Source organism: Eschrichtius robustus, chromosome 13, assembly GCF_028021215.1.
Source record: "Eschrichtius robustus isolate mEscRob2 chromosome 13, mEscRob2.pri, whole genome shotgun sequence".
Classification (NCBI taxonomy): domain Eukaryota; kingdom Metazoa; phylum Chordata; class Mammalia; order Artiodactyla; family Eschrichtiidae; genus Eschrichtius; species Eschrichtius robustus.
Window position 1 is genome coordinate 55,258,051 of NC_090836.1, and position 24,803 is coordinate 55,282,853.

General features: G+C 37.9%; 1 protein-coding gene across 1 annotated transcript; it reads right to left on the minus strand.

Moving 5' to 3' along the window:
• Positions 1–4,045: 4,045 nt before the first annotated feature.
• TMBIM4 (transmembrane BAX inhibitor motif containing 4) lies at positions 4,046–22,821 on the minus strand. Its single transcript, XM_068562030.1, has 7 exons — positions 22,650–22,821; positions 14,397–14,505; positions 12,932–13,037; positions 11,640–11,673; positions 9,195–9,312; positions 4,795–4,840; positions 4,046–4,261 (listed from the first exon to the last, which is right to left on the minus strand). Exons 1-7 carry the CDS (start codon positions 22,744–22,746, stop codon positions 4,055–4,057), a joined length of 717 nt encoding a protein of 238 aa, XP_068418131.1. The 5' UTR covers positions 22,747–22,821; the 3' UTR covers positions 4,046–4,054.
• Positions 22,822–24,803: the final 1,982 nt, after the last annotated feature.

A 24,803-nucleotide genomic window follows, 5' to 3' on the forward strand; every position in this document is an offset into this window, starting at 1 on the left:
CCCATTCGCATATATTCACCACGTCACGTGTTCCTCTAGAAGCCGAATTAAGATCTTTATTTGCAGCCCTTAAATTTCCCCACCCCCGGTGGTGGTCTCACGGTTGTACACATATATCAAAACTTGTCAAATTGTATCCTTTAAGTATGTGCAATTCATTGTATGTCCGTTATACCTCAAAGCTGTTACCAAGATCAAAAACCCCTTTCTCATCCCGAAGACAAGTTCAAAGGGTAAAATGATCAAACTAATTCAGTTCAATCAGTGTTTACCCGGCTAATCACTAATGTATACCAGACACAATACTTAGCCTAGGACACTCGGCTACGGTGACGGTCACGCTGATCACAAACACCACCAGTTCTTTTTGTTATTATTTTACATATGCTCCTAATATCACTGGCTTTGGAGCCGTACAGGTCTGTGGTATTTATGGTTCTAACACTTCCTTGGGAGTGATATGAGTACTATCTCAGAGCCTGGATTTCCTTATCTATAGAACGAAGCTAATACAACCTAATAATCCTAGGTAGGGGATATAAGAGCTCAACAAATGGCCGCTCATATCATTTTCACATAATAAATTCAAACATACACGGGACTATTTGTAAGCAATATTTTCTAGAGATTTACAACATGCACCAAAAACCAGTAAATGAATTGTCTTTAATCATGGCCTAGTAAACTCCTGTCTGGTTACTAGTAAAAGAGTTCATTCTGAGACAATTTATGGGTCCCTTTTTTCTTTAAATTTGTGTCCTTGAAGAAACCATGCATCATGTGGAAATTACTAAACTCAGACTACAGTAAGTTGTTTTTGTTTTTTGTTTTTTTAAACAGAGGCTGGAAAAAGCTCATAACATGCGGTATATTTTTTTTAAAAAATGCTTGAAAAACCTGCTTCCTTTAGAGATTAAGAAGTTCCTATACAGCAAGTGAATTTCTATTTTAAAGTTAACTATATGTTAGATCTGGCCACCTCTCCCAAAAATACATGTTCACATTGCATTTTAAATCAGAGAAAGCTCATTTTCAGATAGTCCAAATTGACTGCATCTTGCTTAACATACCAGGCCAAGACTTTTGAATAGATACTTGGCACCAAAAAAGAGAAAAAAGTTTATTATGAAAATGTCACAGTGTTAAATATATGCCATAATTCTGCATTACTGATGCTTTAAAAGGCTGAATCCTAGATTGCATTACTGAGAAAAAAACCTTTTTGAACATGTTCCTCACCAGTTTATATAAAAGCAGTTCTAACAATAGTTAAATGGCCTTGATATATTTAAATATCCTTAATTCATTCCCTCATTCATACACTTGAGTATGCATTCTGTGATAGGCACTGTGCTGGGTATACAAAGATGATGGGAACTAAACTACTGTCCTCAGGAAACTTTAACCCCTGATGGTGGGATAAAGCTTAAGGGTCAAACTGGACATTGCTTCAGCTCCATCACAGAGCTAGGAGAAGCCTGTGGGACAGGAGGCACAGGGGGTCGCACTGAATACCTGACAGGAAGCAGAATGGTTTCCCATCTCAAAGCCATGCTACACTACTGGCACCAGCTAATGGGGCCTCTACAGTCAGGCCTCGCCCATGGAATTCCTGATCTGAATAATCACTTAGTAAGGACTAGGAAGACGAATGGCATTCAGATGGTGACTCCAAGCTGCCCAGGCACTAGGTGACAGGGACTTCAAAACAAAGCTTTAAAGATGAACAAGCAACAAGAACTTAACTTCCCAGCTGCTCCAAAAAGGCCCACAACTGGCTGCTGACACCTCTAATCCCCAGAAGTGGATCAAGTGGATAAAAGCCAGGTGCGAGGTCTGCAGAAAAGAAATGAAGGCAGGCAGACAGGGCCCACTGCACTTCTTTCCCCAAATTATATTCAATAAAAACAGATCTCAGATACTGCTCTTCCCTATTTTCCTCCTACCTCCCTGGCTGCACTTGGTACGTTTTACAGTTACCTGTCACTCTGTCCAAGCCCTGCTAATTCCCCTTTTTTATTATTTGTGGAGTCTAGGTATTTTCACTTTTACTTGCTGTAGAAAATTGAGGTTGCATATGCCCTTTTATTCAGCAATTCTGCTCCTAGGTATATTCCCTACCTAGGCAAACTCTCATATCTATGCACACTGGGACACACACAGGGATGTACATATGGCAGTACTGATTGTGACAGTAAAAAAGGAGGAACCATATAAAATTCATCAACAGAAGAATGTATGAATAACTATGGTCAATTTACAAAACATAATAAATACACCAGTGGTTGTCAAACTTCTTGGTCCTGTGATCTCTTTACACTCTTAGAAATTACAACATTTGTCATATCAGAAAGACAAATCTTTAAAAGTTTACCTGTCATTAAAAAAAATTAATTACATGTCTACACGATTTTTATTAAAGAAACTACATTTCCCAAACCAAACAATAATTTACTGGATGAAAAATGGTATTGTTTTACATTTTTTAAATGTCAAATCTGCATTTGCTTATTGTCTCTGGTCACAATTCAGTACATTCTCCCTTTGGACCAACAATAACATTAATTAATAACAGCAGCTGACATTAATAAGCACTTAGTTTATATGATATATCCATCTCATTTAATCCTTATAACAGCCAATAAAGTAGGTGTTATTATTCCCATTATAAAGATAAGGTAAAAGACGTAAGTAAGGAAGAATAAGTAACTTGCCAAAGGTCACATCACCAGTAAGTTGCCTAGTAAGGATTCCAATTTAAATTCTCTTACCTATGATGCTATGTTAAACTTGAGCATAGCATTATGCAACTGGGTATTCAATAATTAATTGATAGTGATGGAGTCAAATTTACATCTAAAACTCACCAAAGGCTAAATCTATATACTACTAATTTATATCAGTTTAATAGTTTAATGCTTAGTGTTATGTGCTGAGTTGCATCCCCTGAAAATTCATATGATGAAGTCTGTCTCAGTCTATTCGGGCAGCCAAAACAAAACACTAGAGACTGGGTGCTTTATAAACAACAGAAATTTCTCTCTCACAGTTCTAGAGGCTGGGAAGTTTAGCAGGCATATTTGGTGTCTAGTTTAAAGGCCCTCTTCCTGGTTCATAGACTGTGTCTTTTCGCCGTCACCTCATGTGGCAGAAAGAGTAAGGGATCTCTGTGGGGTCTCTTTTATAAGAGCACTAATCCCATTCATGAAAACTCCACCCTCATGACCTAATAAGCACATCCCAAAAGCCCTACCTCCTCATACCATCACAAGTGGGCATTAGGTTTCAACAAATTATTTGGGGGGACACAAACATCAGGAGCACTGCAAAGTCCTAACTCCTAGTACCTCAGAATGTGACTGTATTTGGACATAGAATCTTTATAAAGAGGTAATTAAAGTAAAATGAGGTCATTAGGATGGGCCCTAATCCAATATGACTGGTGTCCTTATACGATGAGGAAATTTGGACACAGACAAGTACAGAGAGAAGTCCACGTGAAGACGGAGATGACCATCTACCGGCCAAGAGAGAGACCTCAGAAGAAACCAACCCTGCTGACACCCTGACCTCAGACTTCTAACCTCCAAAACTGTAATAAAATAAATTTCTGTTTAAGCCACGCAGTCTTTGGTGCTTTGGTACTTTGTTATGACACCCTAGCCAACTAATGCAGTCAGGAATTTACCAGTTTCATTGGTCACTGGTATACTGCTATAATTTTTAAATGAAAACTATACTTTAAAAAACTAATAATATTAAATTAAATTTTATGTCAAAATATGTCAAGCAGAATTTTAATTTTTAATATATCATTTTATAATGAAATGTCATTAACATTTTAATATAATTTTATTATAATACTGAATAATTCTCTGGAATTTATCTTTTATACTTTTTCCTTTCTAAATAAGATTAAAATCTCCTAGTAAAAGGCGATTTATACTTTATAATATAGTACATGGCATACAAATAAAATCTTAAAAGTATTTAATAGTTAGTTATATCCCAAACTTTACTACTTAATGAATCAGTTTCTATATACTGCTTTCAATCACTTTTTATTAACTGCTTCCAAAACCCGCAACAGGTGCAAGAATAGATTGATGATATCCAAGTAGAGGCTGATGGCAGCTAGTACATACTCTTCAGGTGACAGCCTATGCATCAAGGAGTGTGTGTCATAGATGATGAATCCACAGAAAAGAAGGGCTCCTATAGCAGCCAAGACCAATTCCACGGTCTCACTGTAAAAAAATAACTATAGGCAAGAGATTAAAATAATAATTTTATATTTAAAAACAGCATTAAGAATACTTAAGTTACTTGCTCTTAAGTTACATATTCTACATACGTATTTAATAATTCTGTACAACTTTGAATACAAATGTTAAAAGTAGAAAAAGGCAAGGCAGGTCCACTACTGTTGTATGAAAGGGTGAATGGATAAACCAATGGATATCCTTTTATTAAATTACCCACCTGACTTTGAACAGTAGCATTCCGAATATAAATAATTTAAAATATATTTCTTATTCAGAATTACATGTGCCACTTGAAGGTTAGCAATTACAAGTGAGGGCCTCTTTCTATGTAATTTAACTCATTTGTTCATTCATCTTCCTTTCAATCAATAATATTGGCATAAGACCTTGATTTTTTAAAATGTCATTTAAAAATCATTCTACATACAAATGTTCCCAGATAATTATAACCAAGTGTCTGACCATAAGATGCTTCTTATAGCTTTTTGAGATTATTTATATTTCAAGTTACCATCCTAAAACAACTTACCTTCAAGATTCCTGACAAGCACAAAATCCACAAAGTAGCAAATAGTCTATAAAAACAAAATATTAATAATTTAGAATACTGTTCCTAACCAAAAAACTTTGTAAACCCATTCAACATTTTCTGAAGAAATAAATCCATCCTGATATTTGCCAAAGAATAATTGAAATGTAAGAATTCTTTACTGTACAATGAATAGTGTAGAACACCCAGAAATGGAAAGAACAGGTATCTATTCCACATTTGTTTTTATGGTGTACAAAACTAGTTAAGAGTATCATTTTTAAAGTTTTCAATTGGAACATAAATATTGATATATGCTAAAAATCATTAGAAGTATTTTAATTCTAGAGCTATAAAACTTCTAGAAAATCTATAAATGAACAAATGAAACAAAATTGCATTTTTAAACAAATAACAATAACAAATTATTCTGTGAACATGCATATCCATTAGAGTGATTGGGATTAACAACAGTTTAGACACTGAAGAAGATTACTGAACTTGAAAACAGCAACAGACACTAACCAGAATGAATCAGAGAAAAAAAAGACTAGAAAAAAAAAATGAACAGAGCACCAGTGAACTGTGGGACAACATCAAGAAGCTTAGCAAATATGTAGTTGGAGTCTCAACAGAGAGGAGAAAGAAGGGGAACATAAAAATGTTTGAAGAAATAATGGCCAAAAATGTTCCAAATTTGATTAAAACTTCACACTGACAGATCCAAGAAGCAGAAGAAACATGACAAAAACACACCAAGGAATATCATAATCAGATTACTGAAAATGTTAATCATATTACTGAAAATTATGAAGAAAATGTTAAAGGTAGCTAGGGGATAAAAGACATATTATGTACAGAGGCACAAAGATAAAAAAGCAGACTTCTTGTCAGAACTACACAAGCCAGAATACAGTGGAGTGACATCTTTAGAGTATTGACAGTAAGAAAAAACCCAAACCTAGAATTCTGCACCAGCAAAAATTACTCTCAAAAACAGAAGTAAAATGAAGATTTTTTTGCAGACACTCAAAAGCTGACACCAACAGACCAGCACTATAAGAAACGTTAAAAGGACATCCCTCAGACAGAAAAATATTAGACGGAAATTTGGATCTACACAAAGAAATGGAGAACAGAAACAGTAAATATGTGGGTGAACATAAAAGGCTTTGTCTATATTTTAAATCAAAGATTTAAAAATAAAAGAGCAAAAATAATAATAATAATAATGTATCATGAGGTTTATAACATATGTGGAACTAAGTTATGGCAACAATAGCACAAAGGTAGAAGAGAAGCAACCTAAATATACTGTGCATGAAATGGTATATTCTTGAAGGCAGACTATGATGATTTAAAGATGTGTACTGTAAAACCTAGAGCAACCTCTATTTAAAAGAACTACAGCTAATAACTAATAAAGGAGATAAATGAAATTAAATAATCCAAAAGAAAAAGAGGAGAAAAGAAACAAAGTAACAAAGAATAGATAGGACAAACAGAAAGAAAACAAGTGGCAACAGAGTAGGCTTAAGTCCAACCATATCAATAATCACATTAAATATAAATGGTCTAAACAAGCCAATTAATAGCAGAGATGATCAGATTTGACAAAAAGTAAGATCCAACCATATGCTGCCTGCGAGAAAACGATTTTAACTCTAAAGACACAAATAAGCTAAATATAAAAGGATGGAAAAAGATATACCATGCTAACACAATCAATAGAAAGCTGGGGTGGCTATCTTAACAAAGTAGATTTTAGGGCAAGAATATTACCAGAGATAACCCCTTCATGATGATAAGGGGATCATCAAGAGGACATACAATCCTGAATATTTATGCATATAAAAACAGAGCTTCAAATAACATGAAGCAAAACTTACAGAACTAATAGGAGAAACAAACCAAGCCATACTTGTAGTTGGAGATTTCAACACCACTTTCAAATTAACTGATAGAATAAGCAGGCAGAAAATTAGTAAGCCTGCAGAAGACTTGAATAATGCTATCAAGCTACTTGACCTAATTGACATTTATTAAACACTCATCTAACAACAGCAAAATATACATTCTCCTGTAGTACACAAAGAACATTTACCAAGATATCATAAAATGAATCTCAATAAATGCCAAAAGACTGAAATCATATAAAATATGTTCTTTAACAAGAATTAAATCAGAGGGGCTTCCCTGGTGGCTCAGTGGTTGAGAATCTGCCTGCCAATGCAGGGGACACGGGTTCGAGCCCTGGTCTGGGAAGATCCCACATGCTGCGGAGCAACTGGGCCCGTGAGCCACAATTACTGAGCCTGAGCGTCTGGAGCCTGTGCTCCACAACAAGAGAGGCCGCGATAGTGAGAGGCCCACGCACCGCGATGAAGAGTGGCCCCCGCTCGCCGCAACTGGAGAAAGCCCTCACACAGAAACGAAGACCCAACACAGCCAAAAATAAAAATAATAAATTAAAAAAAAAAAAAATTAAATCAGAAATTAAACATACATAGTATTATAATCCACTTTGGTGAATCAAGGGCATGGTGAGATTCCAGCTCTCAGTTTTCTTGCTGGAATGGCCACAGAATTTCTTGGATACATCTGGTATACTTAAGTTAGACTGATGTATCTTGCCACCTCACCGTATAGATCCTTCAGGATTGAAAAGGACTCAGGACCTGCTTTTTCATACTTAAACCCTAGGGAAACTCCAAAGCTTCTGCACCAAGGAGTATGGGGAAGGTGGTATGAAGAACTGTAAACCAACTGAAATTTTACCTACTTGTAAGCTAGTAAGTTAGTCTGGCAGAATTTCATGGATGTTAAGTAGAAGACATGTGACTCTTAGGTCTGAGATGAAGAGTGGTTTATAACAGCAATAGCAGTAGCTGAAGAACAAGCATAGGAGACAGGTGTTGTGGGAGTAAAGAAATGAAAGAAATAGAGGACAGAAGGTGAAGAAAGAAAATGAGACACTGATATTTAAGATTTCAGCAATGGAACAACCCCTAGTGATGACAATCACTACGATGTGATGTCTACGATGTGGACACGGCAGGAAGATGAAAGCTGCCGAAGTAGAAGAGGTCCAGAGATATCAAGAAGCCAAGGTGATGGATGGGCCTAAAATGCAGTTTGATGCTAACATCTTTAAAGCATGAGGGAGGCTTGACCAAAAAGGGAATGAGTAACAGTAATGAGCAAGAGTATGAAGCATATAGCCAGACAGCATAAACCTTAAAGCAAGAATGTCCAGCAGGCTGAGGAATAATGAAAGGAGCATTAGGGGACAGAAGTAGTTTTCAATACTAACCCCCCATCCCAAACAACGTAGGGTGTGGGGGAATGAGCAGCTAGAGAGCAGTGTTCTCAGGGAGGAATCGACTTTCAGCTGAGATAAGGAAGAAGAAAGAATTTATTCTGAAGAGGCTAAAATATAAGGAAGATATATAAGGAGTTCTAGAGGCTATAGTAGAGTGGATGGGAGGAAGGGGTGCATATGGAGATTGGGATGGGAAGAAGAAGCAGAGAGAGAAACTACATATACAGCATAAATCATATATAACATACAAATATATAAAAAACATCCCCCCCCAACATACATATAAGACAGGAAAGGAAAAATAATGTTGCCTCTCCCTAAATCAAACTCCATTCTAATACAACTATAAGCATCCTGCACAATTGTCAGTGTTGGCTGACCAACTATATTTTACCCCCATAGAGACTTCTGGTAATCTGGATTACCAGAAAAAAAGGGGGAGGAAAGAAAGTTTTGTAAAACTAGACCACTTGTAAATTTTTAGTGTTGTAACCGGAAAAAGAACAGAAAGTGTTTGAGTGATTATGTGCCAAAAGAAGGCCATTGTGAACTGAGGAAAGAGTCTATGCATTCTTATCAAGGTGAGGGTGATACAGTACCATTATCCTAGTATAAAAAGGATCATTCCCTATATTAATTAGTTTGAAGAATGATACAGGTTAATTTAGATGGATCAAAAAGATTTTAAAGTTCATGCAGATTCCTGGGTCACAATTACCTTGCTTTTGCCACAAAGATGTAGATGGTAACATTTGGTAACATTTATGCTAAGACAAAGATCTAAATAATTTAGGTAAATTTCATACCATTTATAAAGCATGCAAGCCTAGCCTCTCTAGAAGGCTTAAATTTTTTTGCATTCACTTCCCTTTCAATACGGGGGAAGCAAAAGACTCAAAGCCACTTTCCATCTCCTAGCATGCTCTAGGAGAGTAGGGCCTGGCCCTAGTACTCAAAGGGATGACCTCTCATTACCCTCCACTTTTAAAGTATCCAAAGCTAACAGTATAGAACTTCTCTCTAAACTAGGTAATACTAAATATACTTATCTATCATAACCATGATATATATAACTTACCCTGCTCCAAATTTGCTGAAATCTCTCTTAGATTGTAGAGTACATACAGTCAAACCAAGAAATACTGCAGTAGTCAGTATAAAAGCTTGCAGAACAATATACACGTCATAGAAAGTAACTGTAAAATTACAAAACAGTGATTTAAAATACATATAAACATACTCAATATAAAAGTTTTTTTCTAGCGGGAAGCAGCCACATAGCACAGGGAGATCAGCTCGGTGCTTTGTGACCACCCAGAGGGGTGGGATAGGAAGGGTGGGAGGGAGATGCAAGAGGGAGGAGATATGGGGATATATGTGTATGTATAGCTGATTCACTTTGTTATAAAGCAGAAACTAACACACCATTGTAAAGCAATTATACCCCAATAAAGATGTTAAAAAAAAAAAGTATTGGTTTCTTTGTACACTTGAAACTAATAAAATTTTATAAATCAACTATACTTCAATTTTTTAAAAAAAGAAATATTAGTGTATGGGAGGATGTAAAAAAAAAAAGTTTTTTTTCTGTCATATAACAGAAATGCCTTATTTTGTCCTGTACTACTTGCTAATAAAAACAATTATGGAAAGATTCTTTATTCAGTCTTCAATACTGGTACAGTAAAACCACACCCATAGTGCAATAAACAGGCTTCAAAATATACAACATAAGGGGTCACGTTATTATGAAGTTAAAGAAATGACTAGAGAGGTATCACACAGCTAGTTGGTTTAGGAGTTTGGGGGATATGGTGAAATGATTCTCACCCATTTCTATCCCCACTGCAGTTTATCACCATAGTTGACAGTGGTGACTGTCAACTCTGACTTAAATATCAATAGGATATTCTATAACAACCTAATTGGGAAAAGAATTTGAAAAAGAATAGATACATGTATATGTATAACTGAATCACTTTGTTGTACACCTGAAACTAACACAACATTGTTAATCAACTGTACGCCAATATAAAATAAAAAGTTGAAAAAAAAAATATATATATATATCAGTAGGGATGGTTCTGGGTCCTGTGGCTGGCTGGGAATTCCCAGGCAAGAAAAATATTGGGGCTGTCTGGGGCTGTCTGCCATTTACCAACACCATAGGGAACAAAAACCAACCACTAATTGCTTTATATCCAAATCTGCATTATCTTGGAGTACGTTATTGGGGGTTTACTGAATATATATCGAATTCCCTTCTGAAGTTTTAGAATGACCATCTGGATTGACTATGGCTACTGTAATACAACTGCTTAACATTTTAACAGAATACTAAATTATAACCTCTTTAAAGGAAATTAAGTACTTTGAACCCAAAACCATTTAAGTAATTTTTAATTTGAGGGGGATTAATTATCCAGTTCTTTCTATTCCTAAATGCTAACTAATTGGACTTTCTCTACTTATGCCATTACAGGGTTAGGAAGATGAACAAAGAAAAGGTAAACCATGAAATCACTTTTGCTTCTCATTAGAAATTTCAGTGTAAGATTAGGTGGATTCCAATAACCCTGAAATAAATCTCTCTCCTACATCCCTTACCAATGGTGGGAGCCAGAGATGACAGAGATGGACTTGATAGTAACATTAATAGTAAGTAACATTAATAGATAATAACACTAATAATAAGTAAATATTAATAATACTTCCTTTCTATGCTGAGAAATTTCAATCCTATTTTTTTAGTTGTTATTATTATTTATTTATATTCTGATTCTTTCATAAAAGAGATGAATTACCAAAAAATAGATTCAATAAAACTGGCATAAAAAAGTTAAAAACAGTAATGACAAAATAGGAAGAGATAAATATATTAACAATAAGGATCAACAATGTACTGTTATTGAGAGTAATAGTCAATTCTGATCTTTTTAGTACGCCAGATTAATCATTTTGAGTCAATCAGAATTTTTATTGTTAATAAACCACAAAACTTTTTACTTGAGGCATTACATAGAGTACATCAAGTAACTATAACAGATACTTCCTTTTAAATTATATTTAACACAAAATACAAAACAGAAATGAACAGTTTCTTGTAGTGCCATTTGATAAAATATGAGGATATAATAATAAAGCACAGTTCAATGCAGACATTTGAGATACTGAGCTTATGTGATGAAAGTACATGGCTCCAAACATGTTATCAGTTCTTCTAAGCTCCCTTTAAATAAGGGAAAAGATTAGCTATGGTTGTCTTATTTTCACAAATGGATAAACAAAATGAATATTGTTCTTATTCCTATTGTTTTCCTAATTCTTTTCCACTACCTCTAAACTCAGTTAACTACATAAACATTTAATTTTTGCTTATATTTTAGGAATTCTTCATCCTATGCCATATTTTTTAATATGACATTCCATGATGGTAAGCTTTAGCCCCAAACACGTTTTTATCCAAAACATTTACCCACATTAAAAAGTTACTGTAACATATGGAAGCACAATTATGGCTTACCAACGAAGGCCACAGTCAGAGCTTCCAACAGTGTCTAAGAAAAAGAAATTGAAATTACATAGGTGAGGTGCATGTAAAATTTATACTATGTTATGTACATGTTCTAATTTCCAGGAGTTCAATGTGATTCCATATGCATGATCTCATTTGAGCTTCAGAGCAGCCTTGTGAAGTATATGGGACAGATAATAAGCCCACCATAATGAAAATGAGACCTCAATGTATTAAGTGAGAATATTCAGAATTCTTTTTTTTTTTTGGCTGTGCAGCACAGCTTGCAGAATCTTAGTTCCCTGACCAGGGACTGAACCCAGGCCACGGCAGTGAAAACACCAAGTCCTAACCACTGGATCGCCAGGGAACTCCTGTGAGAATATTTAGATTCTAACTGTGATCCCATTACTCCTTGAACTCAACTAGATTTTTCATATCTGTAACAGGAAGATTCTAAAAGTAATACAGAAAATTCTATTTTTCCCACTCACTACAATGTAAATAAAAATGAAACTGCAAATCATATGCACATTTATAAAAACCTCACTACCTCACACAAACAAACACAGGAAGAATAAAATATTTAAGTAGTACTTTGGTGTGGCAGAGTCTTGAAACTGTCTCTGAATATTCTTTTTTTCTTTCTTCCTTAGTAACAGAATTTTTGCTTCAACACACAACTGTTCAGATTAATCATTACATTTTTCAGCCTCCCTTGCAGCTAGATCTGGTCACAAGACTATATTCTAGTCAACAGAATGTGAGCAGAGAGGCATACAACTTCAAAAAGCAAAAAGGCTTGCTCTCTCCTTTCTCTCTTCATTTTTTTAAATAAATGGATAGAATGTAGATATGGTGGTGAGCTATCTTATACCATGCAACACTTTAGAAATGTCTGAACCATAGCAGATGAATGGGCCCCTGAGAAGTTCCCTAAACAGTCACTCAGATTTTTATATGAAAGAGAAGTAAACCACCTTGTTTAAGCCATTGTTATTTTGTCATTGTTTAAGCCATGTCAAAAGTAGCTAAACTCATATCCTAAATAAGAGTTAGGGATATTGAGCTTCATCCTCTAGCTTCTCTTTCCCCTTAATTACATATCTTTGTTTTACATGCTTACTCTAGTTAGATTTTATCTGATAGAAGATTATCATAAAGGTAAAGCCTTGAATTTTTTAAAAAAACTCATTAATTTTGTTCTGTTACTGTAACATATGTATATGCATTCAATTAAATAAATAAATTTAAAACTCAGGAATAAATGTTAAAGGAACAGATATTGCCAAAGTACTCACAAATCCAAAAAGCAGGTACAGGTTAAGGGGATGCTTATGTCTGTTTAAAGTCAAGGCGAAAATCAAACCCAAAGATCCAAGGGCACACACCAAAATTAAGGCAGGACTGAAAGACAAAAAATTAAATCATTCTCAAGTTAAAAAGTACTATAGTTTTATGCAATTTAATAAAATTTGTCTATGTATTTGTGAAAGTACAGGAAAAAAAAAATCTGAAAGGATCTACACCAAACTGTCAAAAGAAATTATTTTTCCATGGGGTAAATTTGAGGACTGTGAGATGGGGAGGAGCAGGAAGACAAAGAATCTTCCCCACAGGGACTTCCCTGGTGGCGCAGTGGTTAAGAATCCGCCTGCCAATGCAGGGGACACAGGTTCGAGCCCTGGTCCGGAAAGATCCCACATGCCTCAGAGCAATAAGCCCGTGCACCACAACTACTGAGCCTGCGCTCTAGAGCCTGTGAACCACAACTACTGAGCCCACATGCCACAATTACTGAAGCCCGCAGGCTCCGCAAGAGAAGCCACTGCAATGAGAAGCCCACACACTGCAACAAAGAGTAGCCCCCATGCGTTGCAACTAGAGAAAGTCCGTGAGCAGCAACAAAGACCCAACGCAGCCAAAAATAAATTAATTTTAAAAAAACAAAAAGAACAATCTTCCCCACAATGAATGGGGAAGACTTAGCCTTTTTACTTCATGAACTTCTAACATACTTGAATAATTTTTGCAATTAGCATACTGCTTTTTTAAACTAAAATACAATACATAAGAACTATTAAATAATAAACCAATTTTATACCTAACTACTTTTCTTAGGGTATTTACTATATAGCTGTAATTTAAATTAAAGAACTTTACTCCAAATAGCAAACTAATAGTTCAAGATTCCCCTTTCTTAGAATAGAAATTATCTACTTCTAAGAAAATATTCATTCTCTACTTTTCCTTTCCTTTAATATAAAGAACCTATATTACTTTTAGCCGTGGAAATAATTATTTTGGAGGTCAGATCTTAAACAAATTAGGGATGAATCATATGGAACTCCTTTGAAAACTTTTCAGTGATATTTTCCTAGCTGTGAACCAACACTAAGGTAAGTTAAACTTTTTTTAAGTACCTTTACTTTTCAAGCACTGTCTTGGGCTTTGGGGACAGGGCATAAGTCTAATAAACACGCAAAAAACTAAGACTTAAAAAAACTGCATACACAGTAAAAAATTCTTAATACTATTCCAGGAGATGAGGATTTAACCCTATGAAATTAAGCTAAAAAGTTTAGAGGTAAATACCATATTGTAGAACATTTTCCTTATCAAAACTTATTTACAAGAGTTAATAATGAACCTTTTTTACGTTCTAACCTTAAAAGTTAATAGAAAAAAAACCCTAACTGCTCATATTATGCCCTTTCAGTGATATGCAATGGCTGAAAATGATTCAGAACCATGTCATTACCTTACCTTTCATGAACAAATGTCCGTATAGAATCAAAGTATAAAAAAAACGTGGATGTCACTGTAGTTAAGAGAACTTGCAGAGAAAGGATGCTGTAGACTTTTCTTAGAAAGGCTGAAAGAGAAAAAAGTTACACATGACTATTTTCTTAAGCATTTATCAGAGAACAGCAAGATCAAATTTCTTCTTAGAAACATTAAATTGTTATATGAATTCTTTTTTAAAGCTTAATCCAAATAATGCAATCTGTAACTAAAACTAAAAACAAAAACAAAAACACCTCCCAAAATATCAAAAATATTAAGTGATAAGTATCCTCCAGGAAGCATGAGCTTAAAAAAAATTAAGTTAATGGCCCAGAATACAAATGCTTTCATCAAAATAAAAAGAAAACATTAAATGCATATTTGTAAAACATACAACAAAGCAAAAGATTAAAAACAGAACATTTTAAAGAACGAAGCTATGTTGAAACTGAAAAGCAGGAATAGAAAGCATATGGTTAGATATAAAATTAAGAGAAATCTTAATTTCCAAGCAATACAAATGTTTCCCCAAAATGAAATTCTCCATAAAAGGCAAACAATATTTAAACTTATTTTCACTCACCTATTTTTATTTCTCACTTCTAGTACCTTTACCTCTAGTTTCTATATAAGAAATTCTTACTTTCAAAATATTACCGACATCCATATATCAACTCCAAGGCCTAATGATCTAAAAATACTTATTAACGTCTTCTGAGCTACAGATGTCATAAATGATACAGTGAACACCCAACTCACCACCAGCTTCAGAAATAAAACATTAACAACAGTTCCCACCTCTCCTTAACAAACTGCTAATCATCTTTCAAGATTCTCCCTTTCTCAGGACTTCCCTAGTGGTCCATTGGTTAAGACTCGGCACTTCCACTGCAGGGGGCCTGGGTTCGATCCCTGGTCAGGGAACTAGATCTGGCATGCCACAATTAAGAGCCTGCATGCCACAACTAAAAGATCCCGCAGGCCGCAACTAAGACCCGACGCAGCCAAACAAATAAATAATAAATGTTTAAAAAAAAAAAATTCAGCCTTTCTCAGTTCCCCTGTCTGAATTAAATGTTCCTCCTCATGTTCCCAAGGGACCCTAAATATACTACTAGTCACTTTATTTTATAGTGATAAGTCTACTTGTCTTTCACTATTAGACTATAAAGACTAAAAAGCTCCCTAATAATAGGATAATAATATCCATTTTTATACTCTTAGCACCCAGCCAAGGAGTTGGCACAGAATAAGTACTCATTAAATTTTATTTGCTTTTAAATAAACTTATATTGAATTAATGAAAAGTGAGGGAATTAATGCCAGTCAGGGAAAAGGTCTTATTCTGAAACAATAATGGAGCCACATAACTTCTACAGAGCATTGTTCTTAGGCAAGAAAAACACTACTGAATGACTTTTACCCAACAAAAGATGTGATATTGTCTCTTGACTCTCATGACAAGGCGAATATGATAAATGTTCTCTTTGAAAAAAAATTCCTACCAAAGACCTGGTTCCTCAAGGAATGATGAAGTGCTTTGACGGCATGTCTGCCAAATATCGAGTAATAAATATTTTATAAGAATAAGGGGGGCTTCCCTGGTGGCGCAGTGGTTGAGAATCCGCCTGCCAATGCAGGGGACACGGGTTCGAGCCCTGGTCTGGGAAGATCCCACATGCCGCAGAGCGACTGGGCCTGTGAGCCACAACTACTGAGCCTGAGCGTCTGGAGCCTGTGCTCTGCAACAAGAGAGGCCGCGATAGTGAGAGGCCCGCGCACCGCGATGAAGAGTGGCCCCCACTTGCCACAACTAGAGAAAGCCCTCACAGAGAAGCGAAGACCCAACACAGCCAAAAATTAATTAATTAATTAATTAATTAAAAAAAAAAAAAGAATAAGGGAATTTTCATAAATACTAAAGATTTAATTCTTAAAGGCCCTGCAATTAAATCTTAACCAGTGTTTCCTTCTGGCACCCTTTCCAAAACATACAGTGAGTTTTTCCTCATGTCTTAAGCAGGTTTTAATGAACGTATATCATAACCAGTGACTCACAGTCACAGTGAGAATCGGTCACTGATTCACAGTGAGAATCAGTCCTACTTTGGCAGAGGTAATCTTGAACAAAAAGGAGATAAATAGTGTTCATTTCCACAACCAATCTACAACTTACTTTCTTAAAAAGGCCCTGATGTCTGCAAGCTTTGAGAAGTTGTTTCCGCCTTTTTCACAAAAGCAAAGAATCTGCCATAGACAATGTTATTTGGGCTATGTTTCCGCAAATTTAATTCTAAACCAAAGGTCAAACCATTATTCCCCCAAGGGATTTTCTGGACTGTAAAAAAAATCATATTCTTTACTTTTGATACCCTACAATGTACCTTATGTAACTCAAATCCATTGCACATAATATATATTCTCAGTTAAGCAGTGAAAGTCAATGTTAATCCTTAACATTTTATGGACCTGTTCTACAGTCAAAACAGTGTGTTTAATGTTTATTTGTAAATGTGCGTGTGCACAAGTGCATATGTGATAAAAGACTGAAAGAATACAAGTGAAGGTGTTAATAATGGTTTTCTTTGGGCAGCATGACTGAAGGTGATTTCCATGTTCAGTTCTTTGTTAATCTGTGTTTTTTTAATATATCACCAATAAATATTTATTACTTTTGTAACAGAAAAACATTTTAAAGAAACCTATGCAGGGGGCTTCACTGGTGGCGCAGTGGTTAAGAATCCACCTGCCAATGCAGGCGACACGGGTTCAAGCCCTGGTCCGGGAAGATCCCACATGCCACGGAGCAACTAAGCCCGTGCGCCACAACTACTGAGCCTGCGCTCTAGGGCCCGCGAGCCACAACTGAAGCCCGTGTACCTAGAGCCCATGGTCCGCAACAAGAGAAGCCACCGCAACGAGAAGCCCATGCACCGCAATGAAGAGTAGCCCCCACTCGCCGCAACTAGAGAAAGCCCACACGCAGCAATGAAGACCCAATGCAGCCAAAAATAAAATAAATCAAAAAAAAAAACCTATACTAAGCCAATAAATTCATCATAAAAATAATCCTTATGCAGATACTCTAGATCACAGCTTTTCTATACTCTTCAAAAACGAGAACTTACATCAAATCTCACAAAAAGTAACACCTGACACCCATTTTGAATAACTAACATAAAAAGTGGCAAAAGATATACATACGCAGCTCACAGGGAAAAATAAAAGATCTGATATGAAAAGAAAACAAGCCAAACAGCAATCTTTCAACTTTTTTCTTTTTTTTTTGAGTCCTAATTTCTCCCCTTCTACTTCTCCCCTTTCTACTCAAACTTAACAGGCTAAACCAGGAACTCTTCATTTCTACCCAATCTGTAACCAGCACCAACATCCCCCAAGCCAAAAATGTAGGAGTCATCTCTCATTCCCCTCCCTTTTCCCAATCCATCAACAACTACCATAGCTTCCACCTGCAAAGTCGACCACCTCTTTGGTCTCCTCTGCGCCTCTCCAGTCTTATGATCTCTCACCTGGACTGTTAGAGCAGCCTTCTAATTGGGCTCTACGCTTTCACTGGTCCCACCTGTAGTCCCAACCCATTCTCCACAGCTGTCAGCAATCTTTTTGTAAAGTAATCCATATCACGTGACTTCCTGCTTAGCTACTTTTAATTGTTTCCCTTAAACTTAGAATAAAATTTTGAAGATTCTATGAGGCCTACAGGCCCTACATGATACGGAACGTCTCTAACCTCATCTCATACTACTCTTCCTTTTCCTCACCATGCATTACCCTCACTAGCCACCTTTCTGTTCCCCAAACATGCCAAATCCTTCCTGCTTCTAGGCCTTTGCCCTTGCTGTTTCCTCTGCCTGAAATGCCCTTATCATTCTTTACATGAAATGATGGTTTAACTTGTGACACTCCCTTCAAGTGACTCACTTCTAACGAAAAGAATAAGGCAGAAGTGGCAGTGTGTATTATTTCTAAGTCATAAAAGGCAACACCTGTCAACTATACCTCAATAAAAAAATTTTTAAGGCAATATGGCTATACCTACTTGCTCTTTCTTAGATCACTTGCTCTAGAGCAGCGTTTATCAACCTTTTTTTGTCATTGCCCATCTAAGAAGCCTTCTGAACGTTTTTATCCTAACAGTCCTCCAATAAAATTTTAATGCCACAGGGACTTCCCTGGCGGTCCAGTGGTTAGGACTCCACACTTTCACTGCTGAGGGCCCAGGTTCAATCCCTGGTCAGGGAACTAGGATCCCAAAAGCCACGTGGCGTGGCCAAATTAAAAAAAAAAATTTAATGCCACAAATATACTGTACATATGTTTATGTATCACAACTCTTTGGAAGGCTACAAGCCATTGAAATACCTGAGATTTTTTGCTCTCCACCTCAGGAACCAATTTTCACCCTCTTGGAGGCAATACTGTCCCCACTGAGAATGAACACTGTAGGAGAAGCCAGCTGCCAATGCTGTGAGGAATCTCAAGCAGCCCTCTGGAAAGATCCATGAGAAAGTGAGGTCTCCTGCCAACAGCCAGTGAGAAACTGAAGCCTTCTGCTAACAGTGATGTGAGTGAGCCTTCCTGCAAGCGTATCCTTCACCACCAGTCAGGACTTCAGATGACTGCAGCCTCAGCCAGCATCCTGACTACACCTATGACAAATCCTGAGCTAGAATCTCTCAGCTACCTGGCTCCTAGAAACTGATAATAAACATTTATTCAAGCCACTAAGTTTTGTGGTAATTTGTTACACAGCAATAAAGACTAATACAGATTTTGGTACCTGGAAGTGGGATGCTGCTGTACCAAAAACCTCAAATATGTTAGAGGCTTTGGAACCAGGTAGTGGGTAGAAGTGGGTAGGTCTTTGAGGTGAAAGCTCAAAGAGCCTTGAAGAAACTATAGAAGGATGACGCCTTTACAGAGGCTGTGGGTAAGGACTTAAAGAGAGGAAAATCTTATGGAAACTGGAGGAAACAGAATCCTTGTTATGTACTGGCAAAAAATTTAGCAACACTGTCACCTGTGGGAACACGGAAAGTAGAAAATGTGCCTAATGAAGTGGTGATCAAAGTAAGGAGATTTCCAGACAGAGCATGCACTTGCTGCCTTCTCGCTGCTCATACTAAAATGCAAGAGATGACACAGCATGTGATTATAAAATCCTTTGTTAGAACCTCACAAAGGGACTTCCCTGGCGGTCCAGTGGTTAAGACTCTGCGCTTCCACTGCAGGGCGCACAAGTTCCAGCCCTGGTTAGGGAACTAAGATCCCGCATGCCGCGTGGTGCGGCCAAAAAGAAAAGAAAACAAAACGAACCCCACAAATATCCCACATTGTACTTCAGAAAAAATCATTCAAACAATAGGGCTTCTGAGAGGCTTGAGGAAATAGTCACTCATCAGTCTCAGCCAAAACTCACTCTAACACATTTGGGTGTGGTTTTTATTTAATGGAGTGAACCTCACTAAGAATCACAGGAGACCCACAAAGTTTTTGAAGAATTTTATTGGCAAAAATACCACCAAATGATGCTTATCTTACCTTTGGATGTTGGGTGTGTGGATACAGGTAATTAAAAAATTCTTTAGTTCCACAGAGTCTGAGAGGAAATGTACTCAGAGGAGCTATACTTAAGGAACCATACCCAAGGAGCCTCATCCATACCTTTAGATGACCAGATTCTGAACTTTGAGCTGATGTTATAATAGGATAAGACTTTTGGAGGGTCTTAGCTTGCATGTGGAAGAAAGAAAAATAATTTGTAGCCAGAGGGAAATAAATATGCCTGTAAGTTCTTTGACACATCTTCAAAAGGTGAGCCTAAATACCCTCCCCTTGAATGTGGACTGGACTTAGGAACTTGCTTCTAATAAATACAATAAGGAAGATGTGATGGTGTGTGGGACTGCCATGACTAGGTCATAAAAGACACTGCAGCTTCCTCGATGGTCTCTCACGGATTGCCTGCTCTTGAGGAAGCCAGCCACCATGCCCATGACACTCATGCAGCCTATGGAAAGGTCATGTGGCAAAGAACTAAGGCCTCTGTCAACATCTGCATGAATGAGGTTTCCAGGAAGCGGATCCTCCAGACCAGTCAAGCCCTAGCTGATTGCAGCCCCAGCCCACAGCTTGGGTGGACTCTCGAGACACCCTGCGCCAGAGCCACCTAGCTAAACCTCTCCCAGATTCTTGACTCTCAGAAACTATGTGAGGTAATAACTATGTGTTGTTTTAAGTGTCTAAAATTTGGGGTAATTTTTAATAAAGCAATAGATAACTAATACACCTGGCTAGCTCCTTCCAATACAACACAACTGCCATCTCCTTTAAGAGTTCTTTTCCTGGCCGTTCCTGAACTAAAATTGCTGCTATTCTAGACCCTAGTGTCTACTCCATCACTGTTTCTTTTCTTCAGGGAACTTAGCACTGTTAGTAGTCTATTTGTTTGCTTGACTCTTTAGGGTCTATCTCCCCTACTCCTCCACCCAAATAACAACTCTAGAGAACTGAAATATTATCTGGTTACTGCTATATCCCTAATATTGGTAGGGAGCCCAATAAAGTTGCGTAAACAAAGAAAAACGCTCACCTTCACTCACCTGAAGAAATGTAGATTAAAATAAGATAACATGTTGTACCCACAACAAGAGTCAGTAAACTACAGCTAAGGGACAAACCCAGCACATCACCTGACCTTGTAGGCGTTACTGGGCACAGTCACACTGTCACGTGTGTGTCCTCTATAGCTGCTCTTGCACCACGATGGCAGAGCTGTGCCACAGTGTCCTTAGAACCCACAAAGCTGAAAATATTTACCATTTGGCCCTTTGTAGAAAATGTTTGCCAACTCCTGATCTACCAGATTGCCAGATACTAAAAAGTTTGATGATCTCAGTGTTGGTGAGGGTGCAATAATAGAAGTAATACAATGGAAAATTGTACTTTCCTCATATACAAATAATACAGTGGAAAATCATTCAGCCTTAAAAAGGAAACTCTGACGCATGCTATAAAATGAACACACCCTGAAAATATGCTAATTGAAATATACTAGTCACAAAAAGACAAATACTGTATGAGTCCACTCATATGAAGTTATCTAGAGTGGTCAAATTCATAAAACAAAAAAGTAGAGTGGTGGGGCTCGGGAGAGGGGAAAGTGGCAAGTTGTTTGATGGGTACAGAGCTCCAGTTTTGCAAGATGAAAAAGTTCTGGTGATTAGTTGCATAACAATGTGAATATATTTAACACTACACACTGAACTGTACACTTAAAAATGGTTAAGATGCTAAATTTTTAATGCTGTATGTATTTTACCACAATTAAAAATTTTTTTTATTAAAAAAACTGAGTTCTATTGCCAAAATAGTTCCAAGACTCACTTCCAGAAACACAGATCAAGATTCTTAGCGCGTGAGCGCTTCATAAGTCCTCTCCCAGAACAAGTTCCAGCTGCCGGATAGGATGAAAATCTGCTGCAGCTTCTGTGATCAATTGGCTGAACTAGAGCGGACAATGAATTCCACTTACATGAAGCTGAGCATTTTAAATTCAAAATAATTTCTACCCGCTGGATATTACATAATAACTTATAACTAACATGGCATTTTGACTGACCTAGGAAACTTCCATTCCCAGCAACTGCCTCAACAATACTCACACCTATGTTGAGTTTTACGTCCTGCAGAGAGAAAACAGTAAACAAGATAGATACGGTCCCTGCCCTCACAGTTCTCACAATCCAGCAAAGAAGACAAGGACATGGAACCTGGAAACAAGTTCACACCCCCTAAACCAAAAACATCCAAGCAGATAACTCCATTCACGGGTACGTCACGATGATCACATAATAAACTTATTTTAGCCGAAAAAATAACCCTAGGTTTCTCTTAACTGAAAGATGCCACATTCAGGCTACTGAGGTTTTCAACTGTCCCCTTCTCCACCGAAGACAGGATTTAAGGCACGATGGGTTCAGGTTTCTGAGCGCACAGCTGGGGGACCACCTCCTCTCCCTCTGAGCCCCTGCGGAGGGAGAACGCTCTTCCTCCCAGCCGGCGGGGCCGGCAGGAGAAGGAAAGTCTGCCCTCTGAACCCCAGGACACCGGCGCTCTCCCCCGAGCCCGGCCGGTGAGGATGCTCGCCTCAGAGGCCGGCGGCGCGGCGGGACCGACTTAGGGACGGCCGGGACGGGCCCGGCGACGTACCCATTCGGATGTGCACGTTGGCGGAGGCCACGCAGCTGCCATAGTTGAAGTCGTCCTCGATGGAGGAGCAGGGGTAGCGAGGGTCAGGGTCCGCCATGTCCGAACGGCACACCCAACCACCTTTCCGAGCTGAGACGACGCCAGCACAACAGCCTCCAAGCCACTTCCGGAGGAAGCGGTCCAGCCCCAACTAGCCGAGCGGCTGCGGCCGAGCCAAGCCCCAACTAATCGATGATCTCGCCTCAAAACTTCAGTTAGGCTGAGAAAAAGGAGATGGCTTCAGATGAGGGTGGGAGAGAAAACGAGTTACATTCTCGGCGTCATCTGAAGTGAAGGTTTTCTCAGATTTTCCTCCACAAGCTTCTTAAATCTTCTGACCTGGACAGTTGCTAAAAGTGATAAAAGCGAAGTCGCATTCATCCTTCCTTTCAACAAATACCCATCTCATTCATATACTCTGTCAATAATCACACTAGGGAGACACTTAATTACATTATTTTTATTGAAGTATAGTTGATTTTATTTACACTATTTTTAATAATAACAATCCCTAAAATTATTGAGCACTTTCTATAAACCAGGCTTTCTTAATGAGATAATGTTAAATCCTGGAAGACAAGTCGGAGCCAACCAGGGAAGAGTGGAGTGATGTAGGTAGGTTCTCAAGGGACCAACATCTGCAAAGCGGCGGGGAGCAGGGAGCAAAGCTCAGTCTGAGTAGGGCACAGATGGCAAAGTATGAGGCTGAATAGATAAAGGCCAGATCACTGTCTGCCAAATGTAGAATACATTGTAGAGTCATGACCACAGCCAGGGAAGAAGGGATGTTGCTGTACTAATAAAAGAAATGATGGTGGCAAACACGATGGATCAGAGTGAATATTCATGGTATTGCTGTCATTCCAGTACAAAGATGAGGTGTAGATATACACAGAGTAATATCATCCCAGGATCCCTTGGAATTTTTTTGACGCATTTACTTTGATACACCCACATTTGCCATCCTCACTTTAACCATAACACTCAAAAGACTTAGCAAGTAGAACTCAGAATAGCTGTGGAATGGTCTATTCTGAAACTAAATCCTTAAACTTGATATTATTGGAAGCTTTTGTCTAAAGAACTAAACTCTGGGCTTCCCTGGTGGCACAGTGGTTAAGAATCTGCCTGCCAATGTAGGGGACACAGGTTCGAGCCCTGCTCCAGGAAGATCCCACATGCTGCAGAGCAACTAAGCCCGTGCACCACAACTACTGAGCCTGCGCTCTAGAACCCGCGAGCCACAATTACTGAGCCCGCGTGCCACAACTACTGAAGCCTGCGTGCCTAGAGCCCCTGCTCCACAACAAGAGAAGCCACTGCAATGAGAAGCCCATGCACCGCAGAGAAGAGTAGCCCCCACTCACCACAACTAGAAGAAAGCCCACGCACAGCAATGCAGCCAAAAATAAATAAATAAAATAAAATAAATAACGAAAAAAAGGAACTAACCTCATTTCCATAAAGACAAGCAAAAAAAACTTACCTTTTATGATTTTACAGGCATTTCAAAAACACATTACTCATTTTAATATAAAGTCATAATAGGATTTATTATATAGAACTAACCAGAGTTGGACTGGGAACCCATCATTTTTTTTTTTAATGTCATACTCTTTTGCTTTTATTTTATTTTATTTTGTTTATTTATTTTTTATTTTTGGCTGTGTTGGGTCTTTGTTGCTGCGCTCCAGCTTTTCTCTAGTTGCGGCGAGCGGGGGCTACTTTTCGTTGCAGTGCACAGGCTTATTGCGGTGGCTTCTCCTGTTGCAGAGCATGGGCTCTAGGCATGCAGGCTTCAGTAGTTGTGGCTGGCGGGCTCCGTAATTGTGGCTCACGGGCTCTAGAGCACAAGCTCAGTAGTTGTGGCAGACGAGCTTAGCTGCTCTGCAGCACGTGGGTTCTTCCTGGACCAGGGCTCAAACCCGTGTCCCCTGAATTGGCAGGTGGATTCTTAACCACTGCGCCACCAGGAAAGTCCAAACTCATTGTCTTATTGACTAAAAGCACCATCAGCAAAGTTTGATCTCCTACCTCTTACCATTTACAAAAAGTAAATTTCAGATGGATTGTGGATCTAAATGTGAAAGACAAAACAATAAAACTTTGAGAAGA

Excerpts from the sequence above, each read along its gene's own strand:
- TMBIM4 (XM_068562030.1), bottom strand. The coding sequence starts at position 22,746 with ATGGCGGACCCTGACCCTCGCTACCCCTGCTCCTCCATCGAGGACGAC. Across the intron at positions 4,841-9,194 it reads TTCAGCAAATTTGGAGCAGG|ACTATTTGCTACTTTGTGGA; the intron begins GTAAGTTATATA and ends TTGTTTTTATAG. Across the intron at positions 4,262-4,794 it reads GCTTGTCAGGAATCTTGAAG|TTATTTTTTTACAGTGAGAC; the intron begins GTAAGTTGTTTT and ends TCTTGCCTATAG.